Source organism: Ambystoma mexicanum, chromosome 1p (assembly GCF_040938575.1).
Source record: "Ambystoma mexicanum isolate Mex_15411 chromosome 1p, UKY_AmexF1_1, whole genome shotgun sequence".
NCBI classification, from domain to species: Eukaryota; Metazoa; Chordata; class Amphibia; order Caudata; family Ambystomatidae; genus Ambystoma; species Ambystoma mexicanum.
Window position 1 is genome coordinate 1077028106 of NC_090921.1, and position 14323 is coordinate 1077042428.

At 44.3% G+C, this 14323-nt stretch overlaps 1 protein-coding gene across 1 annotated transcript in view; it reads left to right on the plus strand.

Moving 5' to 3' along the window:
* The window catches only part of SH2D2A (SH2 domain containing 2A), a 333990-nt gene extending 321140 nt beyond the window's left edge, over positions 1-12850 (plus strand). Inside the window, exon 10 of the mRNA XM_069604582.1 lies at positions 6038-12850. Coding sequence (XP_069460683.1) covers positions 6038-6214 — 177 coding nt within the window. The 3' untranslated portion in view covers positions 6215-12850. The remainder of the gene's footprint in view (positions 1-6037) is intronic.
* Positions 12851-14323: the final 1473 nt, after the last annotated feature.

Genomic DNA, 14323 nt, shown 5'->3' on the forward strand with positions numbered 1-14323 from the left:
GACTGCTTTACCCTGTCCAGAACCAACGGGTAGGGAACTGATAACTGGCAAGGAGGGGAATAAAACTCTAAGCGATAACCTTGGACTGTCTGCAACACCCAGGGGTCCGATGTGAGGGATTTCCACTGTGGGAGAAACCTGGCCAGCCTGCCCCCTAGACCTTTGTGGGAAAAAACATTTAACATTCGAGAAAATACCTGATGCTCCTCTGGACCTCCTGGTACCTCTGCCACCACGTCCTCTCCAACCAGTATTTTGTTGAGGGAAGAATTGGTTGTATGCTCCTCGAGCAGAGGATGAATTTTGTGCGCCTCGTGAGGCAAACTGACGGGGGCGGGAATGGCCATGGAGAGAAGCGGCTGGAAGAGCGGGCTCTACCTCTTCCGGCCCTGGGGAAAACCTTTTGCGTAAAAACCTTCTTTATGTTGGCCTGGGCTTTATCTAAGGCTGTAAACGTATGTACATACGCAGAAAGATCTTTGAGAAAACTTTCTCCAAACAAATTTCCCTGAGCAGAAGGGCCTGCTTCTCTCTCAGACATATCCGCCAGCTTTGAGTGCAGTCTCATCAGCAGAGACTTGCGCCTTTCTTTGGATATTGCTGCATTGGCATTGCCGAGCAGCCAGACAGTTCTCTGTATCCAACCCCTTAACACATTTACATCCACAGGGGAATTGGAGTACGCCGCCTCCTCCGCCAGCTCAAACATCTGCGTCACAGGACCCAGAACATCTAATAGCTTGTCCTGACAGCTGCGCTAGGCCTTGTCCACCCCCTTCCTGGGGTATTTACCCTTCTAAGTCAGGAAAACTGCAATGGGTTAATCAATATCAGGAGTACACGCCACCTTGTCCTGCAGGACTGGCCTAGGGCATTCAGATCTTAACTTGCTCCTGTCCCCCTTTGGCAGCGGACGCCTGATGCAATATTCGAGGAAAGAGGCAATCTCTTGAGAGGGTTGCCACTCTGCCGATCTGGGGAGCAATATGAGGGCTGGATCAAAAAAGGGGACCCCATTAATATCCAACACAGGACCTTTCTGCGCGGGGACAGGAGCCACCTTCTTCTTACGCCTCTTAGGGGGCAAATCTGAATCCTAAGAAGAATCCGAGGTAGAAATAGTTATAGGGGATACCTGTGCCGGGAGCTGCGCATATGATGGCCAAGGGGTTGAGGAAAGGGGATGAGACTCATCCTGTTTGCGCTTTTGGGCTCTACTAGGGGAAGACTCAGGGGAAGTGACTGGGCGAGGACTGAGTTGTCCTGAAATATGTTTTGTTTTCCTTGCACACTTTTTTGGGACTTGGGGCTCGACAGAGGGACCAGCACCTTGAGGAGGATGAAAATCAGCGATGCAGTTAATTAGCCTGTCAAAAGCTGAAGCTAGCGTGTTATTAAGGCCAGACAAGGCTGAATCCCGGGAGGACTGGATAGCCTACGCCACTGAAGGCTGTTGATTCGACTGGTCCCCCCCATTATCTGCTTTCTTAGAAGGCCGCACCTGTGTACTGGCATCCACTAAAGCAGGGACCATATTCTTTCCCATGCCAGACTTATCCATCATTGGTCACCACAGAAGTGTGAAAAACTTCCAATCAAAAAAGCCGAGCAGGCTGTGTGCCAAAAGCACCCCAAATTAGCTGAGCAGGCTTAAACAATTAACTGCATACACCCCAACTGGGAGTGAAAAACTGGTGACAGCCGAGTAGGCTTAATACACACCCGAGCAGGGTGAGAGTAGTGGATACTGCCGAGCAGGCTGAGCAAAAGGCGCACTTAAAATAACATAAAGGGAAACAGAATGAAATGCAATAACATAAACCACTCCTTTTAGGTGCTATCAACTGTTGGAACGCTCCTGCACCTTCACACAACCAAGGCACAAACAGGCAGGCCTAGTCTGAGTGCCTCTTATCATACGCGAGCAGCGTATACAAACAAAACACCCGACGCGTGTGAAACAAAGACAGAAAATCTTAACTGCTGTGACGCGTGTCGGCAAGAAGCTAAGCTTCCTTAAACAAACCGCACCCGTCACGAGCCCGGCTGCAGAAATGAGCACGAACGCTCTGGAAGGCCCGGCTGAGTAAACAAACCCTCTAATGAGGGAGAATTCCTTTCACGCGTCGCTGCCTGGGTTGGGAAAGGCAAGCCACAAACAATTTGTATCAATTTAAGACAGCGCGAACGCCTTGCAAAGTAATGAAAATAAATGAACAGACTCCATTAGAAAGCGCACGCTCCACACGGAGCGGCGTCACAATGTAACACTCCTGACCTGAGGTCAGCGTTCGAACGAACGCAGCTTCTAAAGAAACCAAATGAAATTACAATTTCTACCGGCAATGTTATAAAACACTCAACCTCTAACCATATGAAATGAAGTAACACTCTATACTCGATATAATGCACAGTAAGGCACGAACTAGAGAGGAGTAACTTAGCTGTGTTAGTCAGCAGCAAAGAAAGAGGATTTGTTGTTGGAGGAAGGGACATTTATGGAACTGGCTGTATGCCCATTGGCTACCCTGAGGGCATGACCTGTCCACCATTTTGGAATGGGACATTTATATATGTTATTTGTTGAAGTTGTGTTAAAAAAATTTCAGAAATGTTTTATACAAAAGTTTTACTTCTTTGCTGCTGTGTGTCAGAGTAAAGATTGATAATGCATAATAGGAGCCTCCTGTCTTGCCATAGAATAAATAAATAAATGTAACTTGGTCCCACATCCCATTGGTAGCTGAGTCACCTGAGGCAACTGGTAGACAGGATACGCAAGCCATGCAGGAGCAAAAGGTCCCAGAATTTAACAGTGGCCATCTGCACCCGCCATCCCCCCGCCCCCAAAAGAACACAAACACAGACCACGCCACTAGGTGGGTAATGGAGGGCGCAGAGCAGGAGCAGGTGGTAGTTGGGATGAAGTAGTTGTCTACGGTGGGCAGGTTATGGGGCTCCATTATTGGGATTCGAGCGGAAGTCTGTGTAGGAATCTGGAGGGGTCCGGGAGGTTTGTGACAGATGTCACCACTGACAAATAACATAAATGGTAATGTGACCTTTTGGTACATTGTTATAATGTTTAACAAGCAAGCCCTATTAGCACATGGACATTGTTAATGACCTCTGTTCAGCCAATCAGAATGTGCAGAATGCAGTCAATAACTACTACTACTGACTGCATTCCTAACATTCCGACTTCAGAAGCTGCCAGGAAATAAATAGAAAGCATTGTCTTGATAGTCCAAAAACAGCAGAACAAATTCTGCTCAAGATTTCTTTCAACATTACAATTAATCCTAAATTAATACAGCAAAGAGAAAACAAAAATATAGAAAAAGGCTTTCACTTTTTTAAAAGAAAACACATTAGCTTTAACATTTCACCTAATGCAAGCTCCTGCTAAAAGTATTTCGGTTAAACCAAGTGTCAGGATTTTAGGGAAGTTCCATTGCATGTATAGGAACATTTAGCACATATTCAATTTCCAAGGGGATGGGGGGAATACCCGGGCCCCAGAGCACCCGCGCACTTTACACCCTGAACCACAGTACAGTGATTATACTTCTGTTCCACTGCTTCAAGCACAGTGAACAGGGTCAGTAATCAAGCAGCCTATCCTTGATATGCCCCCGAAGGCTTTGCAGCCCTGCAGCTGGCCTGTGATTGGGAACAACAAGGGACACGTGACACAGCCCTCCCTTCACTAGTTCTCCCATTGGCAGCTCCTCTCATACTGACAGCAAAGTAGGGTGACCAGATAAAAAGAAAAAGCGGGAGGCCATAGACATAACCTGTCCTAAGTGCCCTTTTACTCCCAGGTCCGGTGCGCTATATAAATAAAATGAACAAACAAACAAACATATATGTAGGACTAAAGTAAACACAAATGAAACTGTAGTCCTCCTTCTATGACACAGCCTGTTGCGGGGCAGGGGGGTGTACTCACAGGAACAGTGCTCTCATTGGAGGAGAGCGGCTGGGTAAGGGAAGGGAGAGGAAATGGGGGCGTGAAAAGCATTCATGCCCCCATTCACGCGCAGGAAAAGTCGCGCTAAGCCCGATTTCAGGATTTCAAAATCGGGTCCCGGCAAAAACCGGGATCGTAGCCACCCCCCCCTTCCAATCCCGGGACGGGGTTCATAAAATTAAATAACTTCCAGGACCCCGAGACGGAGAGCGATTTCCTGGGACTGTCCTGGAAAAACCGGGACATCTGGTCACCGTACAGCAAACGCCAGAGGATATGACCTGTTTGTTTGTTCATGTGTACTAGAAGATATTTGCATAACACAACGCTGCATGTTGGGGAAATGAGCGTTGTGCCCCAAACTTACAGAGTGAACATTTCTATGAAGAAAGGTGGCATGCTTGGAGAACTATGCCTCAAGTACAACAGCAAAGTGTGGACATATTGGTGTGAAGAAACACTGCATGTTGGGAAGCTGAGTTATAAGGACCGTAGCGAATTGAGAAGATATCTGCATAAGAAATCGCCAGCTGTGGGGCCACTGAATCGTACATCCCTGTGCAACCCGTGCAGGGCTGTGCCCATCGAAACATTGTTTGTTGGGGAATCGAGTTTCTCTTTCCCTAAAAAATGAAAACACCTTGTGCATAAAGCAACGTTCCAGACTGGGCGATTGGATCATACATGTCACACGGATCTGCAACTTCCCTGGCTTAACGGCAGAGTGAGAAACAAAACTACCACGGCCAAGTGGACTGAATTGCCACCTCTGCCTGAATAAATTGATTATTTTAGGGTACTGAGCGACCGGGCCACAAAGTGAGCCAAGGGGCTCCTTTTGAAGAGGAACTGTTTGGTGGCGGCAGAAGTGAGAAACATTGAAATATGTGTGACTGCTTGACAGCTCATTCACGATCACAAAACGTCATCCTCGCCAAGCTTTTTTTGTCTTTTTTTTTTTAATGGACGTTGTTCGATTAATAGCACAGTGAGTCTGTCATCTATTTCGTTGTCACCGGGGCTGTCACGACTATGGTGGTACCTGGGAATTAGATGATATTTTAAATGCCCCCCATCCTCAAAATACCACCTCGTTCTGAGTTGGGATCGCCTGGTGTATCTGCGGCATGGATTATAGAAAATACTACACGAGGTAAATAACTCATATTTTACACATGCTGTACTTTCTCTGTAACCCATATGGTAAATATCCAATTCGAACCTGCAGCATAATTAGGCTGTTGTTTTTTTAAATAAATGTGTTAGTGTTGCCATCACACCCATAATGTGACATGTAGGGCGCTCGCATGCCAATAATTGCATATGTGTATTTAAAGCTATATCCCATATTTATTTTAACCCTCGTTGATTTTTTCATTGAGAAATGCTCTAAAATGTTTGAAACATTGAAAAACATATTCTGGCACAAAATACCCACCTTCACCGCCTCTCCTCGAGCCCCTAACCTCTATTGTGGGGTTGCTCTAAAATTACAGTTGTATATTTCATTGTTAAAAAAATGCTCCTTGAGGAAATTAAAGGAAAGATATTACTTCTTGGCAGTAACCCTCCCTCCACTCAACTTTATCCCCCTAATGTAAACACAATAATCCGAAATGAGGTAAGCAATGTACATTGTCATCTGCTTGTAACTGGGGTATCAGGTAATAAAATCGTGTCAAAAATGTTGCAGTAAAAAAAAAATCACACCAAAAATGCTGTGGTTTGACCCGGTAAAGGTGTACCCCATTATACCATTTAAAGGGGGCAGCGGTTGTGGGGGTGTCCCCCGCTCCTCTTTAATGGTATAATAGGTCCGGGGGTTGCGAGGGCGACCCCTGCATCCTTTACATGATTGTGGTGCCAAAAAACCACGGCATCTTTGCCACGATATTTTGTATTCACGGCCATTTTTGCCGTGATTTTAAGTCATGGAACCGCAACCGGGTTTGTAGAGTTGATGACTGCGTGCTTTGCAAGAGACACGTCCGTTCTTTGATAGGAATGAAGGAAAGGCTACTATGTTTAATTAACAATTGCACTTCCCTTGCTTTCTACCGGCAGGTTTCAGCGAGTCTCCCAAAGAAGTCACTGTGTTTTGATGATCCAGTTTACAGCAGACAGCTCGCCCGAAGTACCTCGGACTCCCAGGCTGCTGCTGCTGCCCCTGAGAACATTTATGAGCGCATTTCAGAGGAGCAGCTGACGCCCGGGCCTTTCTCAACATTCAAAGACCAATGATGAACAGGGAGAGACTAAGAGAACTGGAACAACGTCCACATACAAAGGGCAATAATTCCTGCTGAGCATTCTACCTTACACTGAGCCAAACATCTGTCAACTGTAAACCAATTACTGACTGAATCCAATAATCCGTGCAATTTTTCAAACATCGAAAATGGATTATGCACAAGTTGTAAATGAGCAGGATACAGTGTGCAGCCTTCTAAGCTTGCATATTCCACCATTCTGTTACTATTGTCAACTGTTTTGCAGTCGCAGTTACTAGCACTTAGATTTGTTTTAAGCTGCAGCCTCAGACATGAGGGCCCATATCCAGTCCTGCATCTCTGCGGCCACTAACAACAGAGCTGAACTTTTAAAAAGCTGCAAGGAACTCGCCAACCCCATTGCAGTCTCCACTTCTCTGCCTTCCCTGGCCCTCTGCACTTCTCTGCCTTCCCTGGCCCTCTGCACTTCTCTGCCTTCCCTGGCCCTCTGCACTTCTCTGCCTTCTCTGGCCCTCTGCACTTCTCTGCCTTCCCTGGCCCTCTGCACTTCTCTGCCTTCCCTGGCCCTCTGCACTTCTCTGCCTTCCCTGGCCCTCTGCACTTCTCTGCCTTCTCTGGCCCTCTGCACTTCTCTGCCTTCCCTGGCCCTCTGCACTTCTCTGCCTTCTCTGGCCCTCTGCACTTCTCTGGCTTCTCACCTCATTTCTAATACTCAGGACATCTTGCCATCACTCTCCTCTACTCCAAACCCTTCTCCCTCATCCGATCTCAGGCCTCCCTTGGCCCCCCTCACCACTCCTCTCTTTTTCTCCCATAACACCTGATGACATTTCTAGACAAGTCAGCTCTATGAAAGTCTCATCCATACAGCACTCCCTTGTGCACCCTCTCCTCAAAAAGCCTTCTGCCGACCCTTCCTGTCTGGCAAACTACTACCCTATCTCCATTACCCCCTTCCTGGGCAAACTCTTGGAGAAGCTGGCCATCTCCCAGCTTATCCACCACTCTGCATCTGTTGGTTGTCTCCACGACCAGCAGTCTGGCTCTAGAGCAGCCAGAGGCACGGAAACTGCTCTCCTGAACACCCGTGAAGACCTGCTCTCTAATCTCGATTCCACCTCTCCTTCGGCTCTCATCCTTCATGACCTTTCCTCTGCCTTTGATATGGTGAATCATGCCACCCTGATGAATCAGCTCTGTGATACCCTTGGCATCACAGACCTGGCCCTGGACAGGTTGACCTCCTGCTCTCGGACCGACCATCCCAGGTTCAACTGGGCCCTTTTCTCTCCACTATCTCACTCTCCACTTGCGGTATCCCTCAGGGCTCTATCCTCCCGCCTTGGCTTTTCAGCCTCTACCTTGCCCCTCTAGCCCATTTGATCTCCACCTTCTCTCCTAACTTCCAGTGTTCTGCGGATGGCACGCAGCTCTCCTTCACGCTTCCTTCCTCTGCCTCCTCCCCGTCCCCTCTTATTCTTGACTTCCTGTCTGCTATTCAGGCATGGTGCACTGCTAATGATCTCTGTCTTAATGCTTGTAAGACAGAGATCCTTCACATTGGGACCCCTGCTCCCTCTTTCCCTCATACACTCTGGTCTAGAGAGGAAAGCATGAAAGAAGGACATTTTGAATACCAAACTAGCAGAAAGTTTATTTAAAACCCAGCAACAAGATGGGGCAATGATTCCAGAACCCAATGCAAACTATCATTACCCAAGCCAAAGAAAGTTAAAGCAAGGCAATCTAAAACCAACAAACATTGCCAAAGTCAGAAGGGATCAAATAAAATGCCCAACGTTTGTAAAGCTTATTACCCATGTTTGAAGAAGTGCATAAAAGAAGCTGGTATCAACCCACATTGCCAACGCCAAGGAAGAATCTGAATAAGACCATATCATTGTCAGTGTTTGGTTGATGAAGAAGTGGGGAAACCAAAGTGGCTAGAAGGCTGCCCTTTTGGTAAAGGTTATTCAGAAGGAGAGGAACATAACTTGCAGAGGTTTTGGAAATCACAAAAGTGTAATAAAGAGCACCAATGTGAATCTTGTCTTCCCTGAAGAATTGCTTAAAACCCAGTGTTGTGAAGCAAGAGACATCACAAAGTTGTTGTAAACTGATTTCAACCACAAGGGCACTTGTTGTTTGTAATTTACTGACCTGGCAATATACCAGTTCAGAGGTTGAAAAAAACACTTCATGCTGCTCGGGTAGGGGGGGTATACACGAACAGAGAACTTCAAAGTAGTGGGCCTGACATGGGAGTAAACCGGGTGGAAGTTCATGAAGTGCTGTGAAGTGGTGTTAACAAATCATCCTGACAAACTTTCATTGCTGAAGAAAGTGTGGTGTAAACTGCTGCAGAAGGTTATTACTGTTTCTAAACAAATATGTTGTCATAGAACAACCCTGACAAAAACAATGCATCTTGATGCTTATGAACTAAGGAAGTGTTCTTGGTTTATGCGAATAGGTGGTTTGAATTCTTACTATTGCAAGTGGAAGAGAAAGAACCTTTGTTGAACAATTCTGAAGTGTTGGAATTTTTGTGATCAAGTTGGACTGTGTTGGAACTTTGTTACAAGACAGGATGTCCTTATACTCTTGGAACTGTTGAACAGAATCCTGCTTGAATCTGGGGGAGAGGAATTCACAGAGATTATAAGGAGAGACAGTTATGGTGAACTTAAATGTTATATTTGTTGCTTTAGAACGTCCATACATTACCTTGTTGAGTTATTATACGTATAGGTGAGCGGGTCATAAACCTTTTGTTTGAGTGTTTCCTTTAGTTTATTTTAGGCAGGAAAATCCATGTCAGGGTAGGGATAGTGAGGCGTTTGTCCAACCTTTTGAGTTAATAAAATGCCATCTTTTGAAAAACCTTCACAAAGTTGTCACTTCACATTTCTGACCCATCACGACTATCTTTGACCTCCCACGACACACTGGCCAAGCCACCTTCCCTTGTGTTTGACAAGGGTGAATAGCCTCAATATCAGATAAGGACTGGCCTTCCTGATCAGACTGGCTAGGGATAGGAAAGCTCACCTGTCTCAGGTCTCAGGTCTCTATAGGATGCTGTATGAGGTCAGGTCCAGCCTGTACATGGGGAGTCGTAAGTAATGGGTGTGAGCGCTTTGGTGAGAGAGGCCACTCCCCTCCATCATAGGACCCCATCCCATACATTGGTTTGTAAGACTCTCTAAGCACCAGTTTGTATTCTGTAATTTCCTTATTTAATTTCTCACACTTGTTTCTCTCTGCAAGGATTTCCTCCTTAAAGTCAGAGTTGCACTGTATCCAATAGGTCCGCCTCTACATGTCTCAAACGAACCATAGGATTTATATTTTTTTCCCCAATTATGGCCAGTTCATGAACACTGTCTGACCCTTTTCTAATTCCATTTGCAACTTTACAGCATCTTTGTCTTTGATCAGCTGCATTTTCTGTTGTTTCAGAAAATTTAAGTTCTGTTGCATCATCATCAAAATAATTTTGTGAGTCAATCTGTTTTATGATTAACCGACTAATTTCACGTTTTAGCTCATTAATGGACTGTTTGAAGGCCACAATTTCATCCAGAAAAAATCTATTTTGTATAGTCTGGTCATTCAACTTATGTTGAAGTTGTTTTACGCTATCTAGACTTTCTTTATCTGTGTCCTGCTGTGCAGAAAACTCAATTTCTTGCTTTACCCAGACTTGCTGAAGCGTTTTTGTTGCTCAATGAGGTTTTCAAATTTGAGCTCAAGAATTTGGCTTTGCTGTAGTTTATCCTATAAATGCATGGGTGATTTCTAGGCCTGATCAGCCGACTGATTGGCCTGTTTCTTTATTTGGAAACGCTCTTCTATTAATTGTAAATGGAAATAACACTGAGCCGTAAGTTGTGCCATTTTATTGTGTTCCTCAGAGGCATTTTGGGTCATTTATAATTGCTTTAGCGCTTTGTGTAAGATTCCACCATCATGACAAATGTCAGTGTCTACTAATGTGACTTCCTGTACCATTCTGGCTTACCAACACTGAGCCTTCTGCTCAGGCCAGTCTCCCGGAATGAAGAGCTTGGCTAGGAGATGTTTCCTGGTATTTTTTACATCTAGTTCACTCATTTTGAGAGTGATTTTCACACAACCTTAGACTTTTCACTACACAGGAACCAAAAACCGTGTGCTTTATTCCTGGTATCTTTCAACAATCAATAATACCAAACAAATTATCTTTGCATTCGTTCTGCATAATCTTAGCTCACTGCACACCACCCCGATACTCAGGGGTCAAGCAAACAGTGGTGCTTCAACAACCGCACAAACAACGTGCCATGCAAATCTCTGTCCTTGCACTAAAATGAATAATCTGTTAACAAGGCAATTGTCATTAATCAAATTAGAAAGATAGATCCTGGCACAAACCCCCATTTCTCTAGGATATATTTATGGGGCAACAATTAATGCAGGGCGTTGACCCCCTCGGCTTCCAATCCAGAGCACCACACCAACTGGGCAATTAGTTAGATTCTGAACTAACTCTGCATTGGACTCATATAATACCACTGTCTTCCTGTACCCCTTTTGCAATAGGCAAGCCAAGAACCAGCCGATGTACAGAAAGAATATAATTTATTTTTCTTTAATTACTAGACAAAATCCATATATTGACAATTATCAAAATGCACGCCACCTTACTCTGTGGCACAAAACCTTTCCTTTCTGTCAAAACTTCACATTACAAACAAATTGAAAACATCAGTTGAAAAACACAGTTCGTCTTTGGTAACAAAAATCACAGAATGTCTTACGTAGCAGCATGTACAGTTTTCATTCAGACCTCTAGTCCCCCTCATGACTTAAATAGAAACACATATCTAGGGAATGCTTCAGATGATTGGGTGACTCACAAGAATACCCCTAATGTATAATCAAGGCAGCACCCTAGAATACGACATGACAATTTCTGCTAACAGTGGAATTTGTAGGTGACTTAACTTAAATACATGTAGCGCTTTTCAGTTGGGAAAAATAAACATCTGCAGTGCTCTTTATTTCTTGCCTCCCTACACACTTTGCATTTCCATCAATGTTCTAGCATGCAAACCTTTAATAGCAGACTCTTCTCAACATATGATCAAACCCTTTCCTTTGCCACTATGCAGTGAACATGCCCCCCTTGAATTTGGAATTCCTTACTCACTCTCTGTATAGAGAGTATGCATATAAATCAGTTATTTTCCCTTTACTTTACCCAAGAGACCTTTTTCTGCCCAGCACAGACTCAGATATTCAGTTTACCATTTGAACCCCATCTGATTAAACGCAGGGCTTGTTGAACAGGGAATGTTGAACAAGTTGGAATTTTGTTTTTAAATGCATCCCTCCGGTTTAGGGGACTTTTGAGGTTGGCAAAACGGTAATAGCTGATCCACAATTACTTTAACGACTATATCATTATTCACACTTGGAAAGATGTTGAAGATTTCGAATTTCACCAAGAACTCCCCAGTGTCCGTTTACTATGTAGGAATTAGTTATATTATTATTTAATAAGAAATGCTAGGGATCTACCTATGTATACCCAACCCATTAATAGGACAAAGGTATTAATTCACACAGATCCCCGCCAATGGGACAAATGTACTCATTTTAAATCTCTCTGGGTTTGTGCACAGGAGAAGTCAGCAGGCATCCTGGGTCATCGCATTAGAAGCAATGTGGCCTCGTTGGGTATGGCAATCCAAAAGCCCTTCGGTTTCTGGTTATGAATAGCTGCCAGTCTCAATCCTTCTGTCTGCCTCTTGTTCTGGATGGCTCCAGCCCTTCTGCTGGTTCTGTCCAGATTCTAGTTCCACGTTCCTTCTTGCCTTCTTGTCCCCATGAGTCAGCCAGTCAGTGCCCTTTTCTCACTGTGCGTTTAGTTTTAAAATTGCCCAACACCACCCAAAAATGTCTAAATTATGAGGTGCCGGCTCATTGGGTGATACTCCTGATTGGACATCTCTTCTTCTTCTCCTGACACAAGGCCTCGCCACTTCCCTCTAATTGGTTGCTGGGTTTCTAGGCCCCATTTCTCGAAGTTCTTGCTCCACCCTTCTGAAATTGCATTTCTGAACAACTCAGATCTGAATGCAGAAGTCTCCAACATGACACTTTTCTTCACTTTACAGATAAGGGTTGCAATATGTATATTTCTAAATTGGTCTAATCATGCCAGTCGTAATGACTTGTGTCACATGGTTGCATGTGTAAATAGCAGTTTGTTTCAATTGTGCCTGAATGGAATCCAGTAAAAATCTTGACATTCTCCGGACAGGTATCTGATTCAATAAGCTAACATATTCCCGACTCTCCGATCCGTAACTTTTTCTGTGAAGCTACAATCACATTTTAGCTTATAATTCTGGTTCCCAATGATGACTTCTAGGGGATTCCTACCCACACATAGGGCTTTTTCTGTGCTTTACAAAGATGTCGGAACCATCTATGTGCCTATTACAGATCACTAGTTTAGAGCAAAATATGATTCCCCATATAATCCGGTGACCCTTTAATTATATGCATATTATTAATTCAATAAAAAAAGCACATTTCAGTGCCCAACCCTGTAGGTAGCTTAGTCATCTGATTTTTGTATACCTACTCTGCAATAAAACACGTAATCATTCTTTCAAGGCTAATGACTTGTTGTTTTTCCTTATCTGCTTGAACAGAGGGGTATAACTTTTCCCCCTGAATCATATAACATTCCTTGGTGCCTGTCTACTTTCAGTCAGCCCAGAACCTCACCACAAATTGAATTGAATTTTGAGTATTTTACAGAGTTCAAACATCCATGGCCTGCATCTTTATTTACTCAGTGTGGATCATTTCACCCCAATAAAGTTCTGCCACAGGCCCAAGTTCCATCCCCTTCCTGGCTCTGTTGAGCTTTAAAGAGTTTCTATATAAAGAGGTGAAGGAGTGTTTGACCTTTGTGATCTGATGGGGGAATGTTTCTTTGGGCGTTCCAGCACAGGCTGAAGTCACTTCCGATGAAAAAAAAAAGAAATGGTGCTTTTTAAAATACAAAGTTGCAATTCTCACATTAGCCACAAGAAAGCAGCAGAAGACAGTGCATACAATGGCCAGACTCAAAAAAAGGTGCACATCTCAGTGAGGTGCGCTATGGGGCAAAAATGCTACTGCACCAAGGCGCATATCATTGGAGATGGCAAATTCACAAAGATGTACATGCTAACAAAATGGAATGTTAAATGAAAGAGTAATAACAGGCACAATCGCCTTTACTCTAATTTTTCTCTCCTTGTGAAACTTGTAAATGCTGCCCACAAATTACAATTACAGAAAGCATTCAGAATTGATTGCTATGAATCAGCCTGCTTTTGACAGGGGCTGCATGCAGGTACATTTAAAAGAAATACATTAGCAAAATGCCAGCATGAAAATACATGCAGGTTTTAAATCATGTAGTATATGAAGGCAGAGACGGAAAGCACGGCAGAAATGTGATTTCTGCCTCGTGCCACTTTTGTGCCTTCAAATTAAATAAAAAAGCCCCAATGTGTAATCTTGAGGCATAAATGTCTTACACTTTTCCATAAAGCCTCACTTTTGTACTTTCACGATAAAAAAAAATGGGCACCATTGCATCATTCCATTTTTATTCTGTAATCAGCACTATATTTCTGTCTCTCAGATGTTGAATTGCATTGAAATGAGAAGACCAAGTATTCGGCAAGAGCCGAATACCAAGAAACTATTTGGCCATAGCCGAATAGTCATTTTTCAGCCGGAATTCGGCCGAATACTTACTCGAAGCCGAAGTTCGGTAGACCCCTAGTTCAGACCGATTCACACTCACTTCACCAGACACCTTAAGCCACTCAGGAGCAAGTTCACAAACGGGTCTCCTGTTCAGCAAAGCCACCAATGGCATTAGGCTTCTGCTTGAATGCGGAGTGGTGCAGTAAACCCACTCCACGTGATCCAGCATCTCCCATTCATCCCTGCGTGAGATGTGGGCCAATTCCAAAGTGCTCTTTATCACCCCGTAAAAGTGCTGCACCATCCCATTTTGTCAGGGGCAATATGGAGCAGTGGTCTCATGTTTTATTCCTGCTTT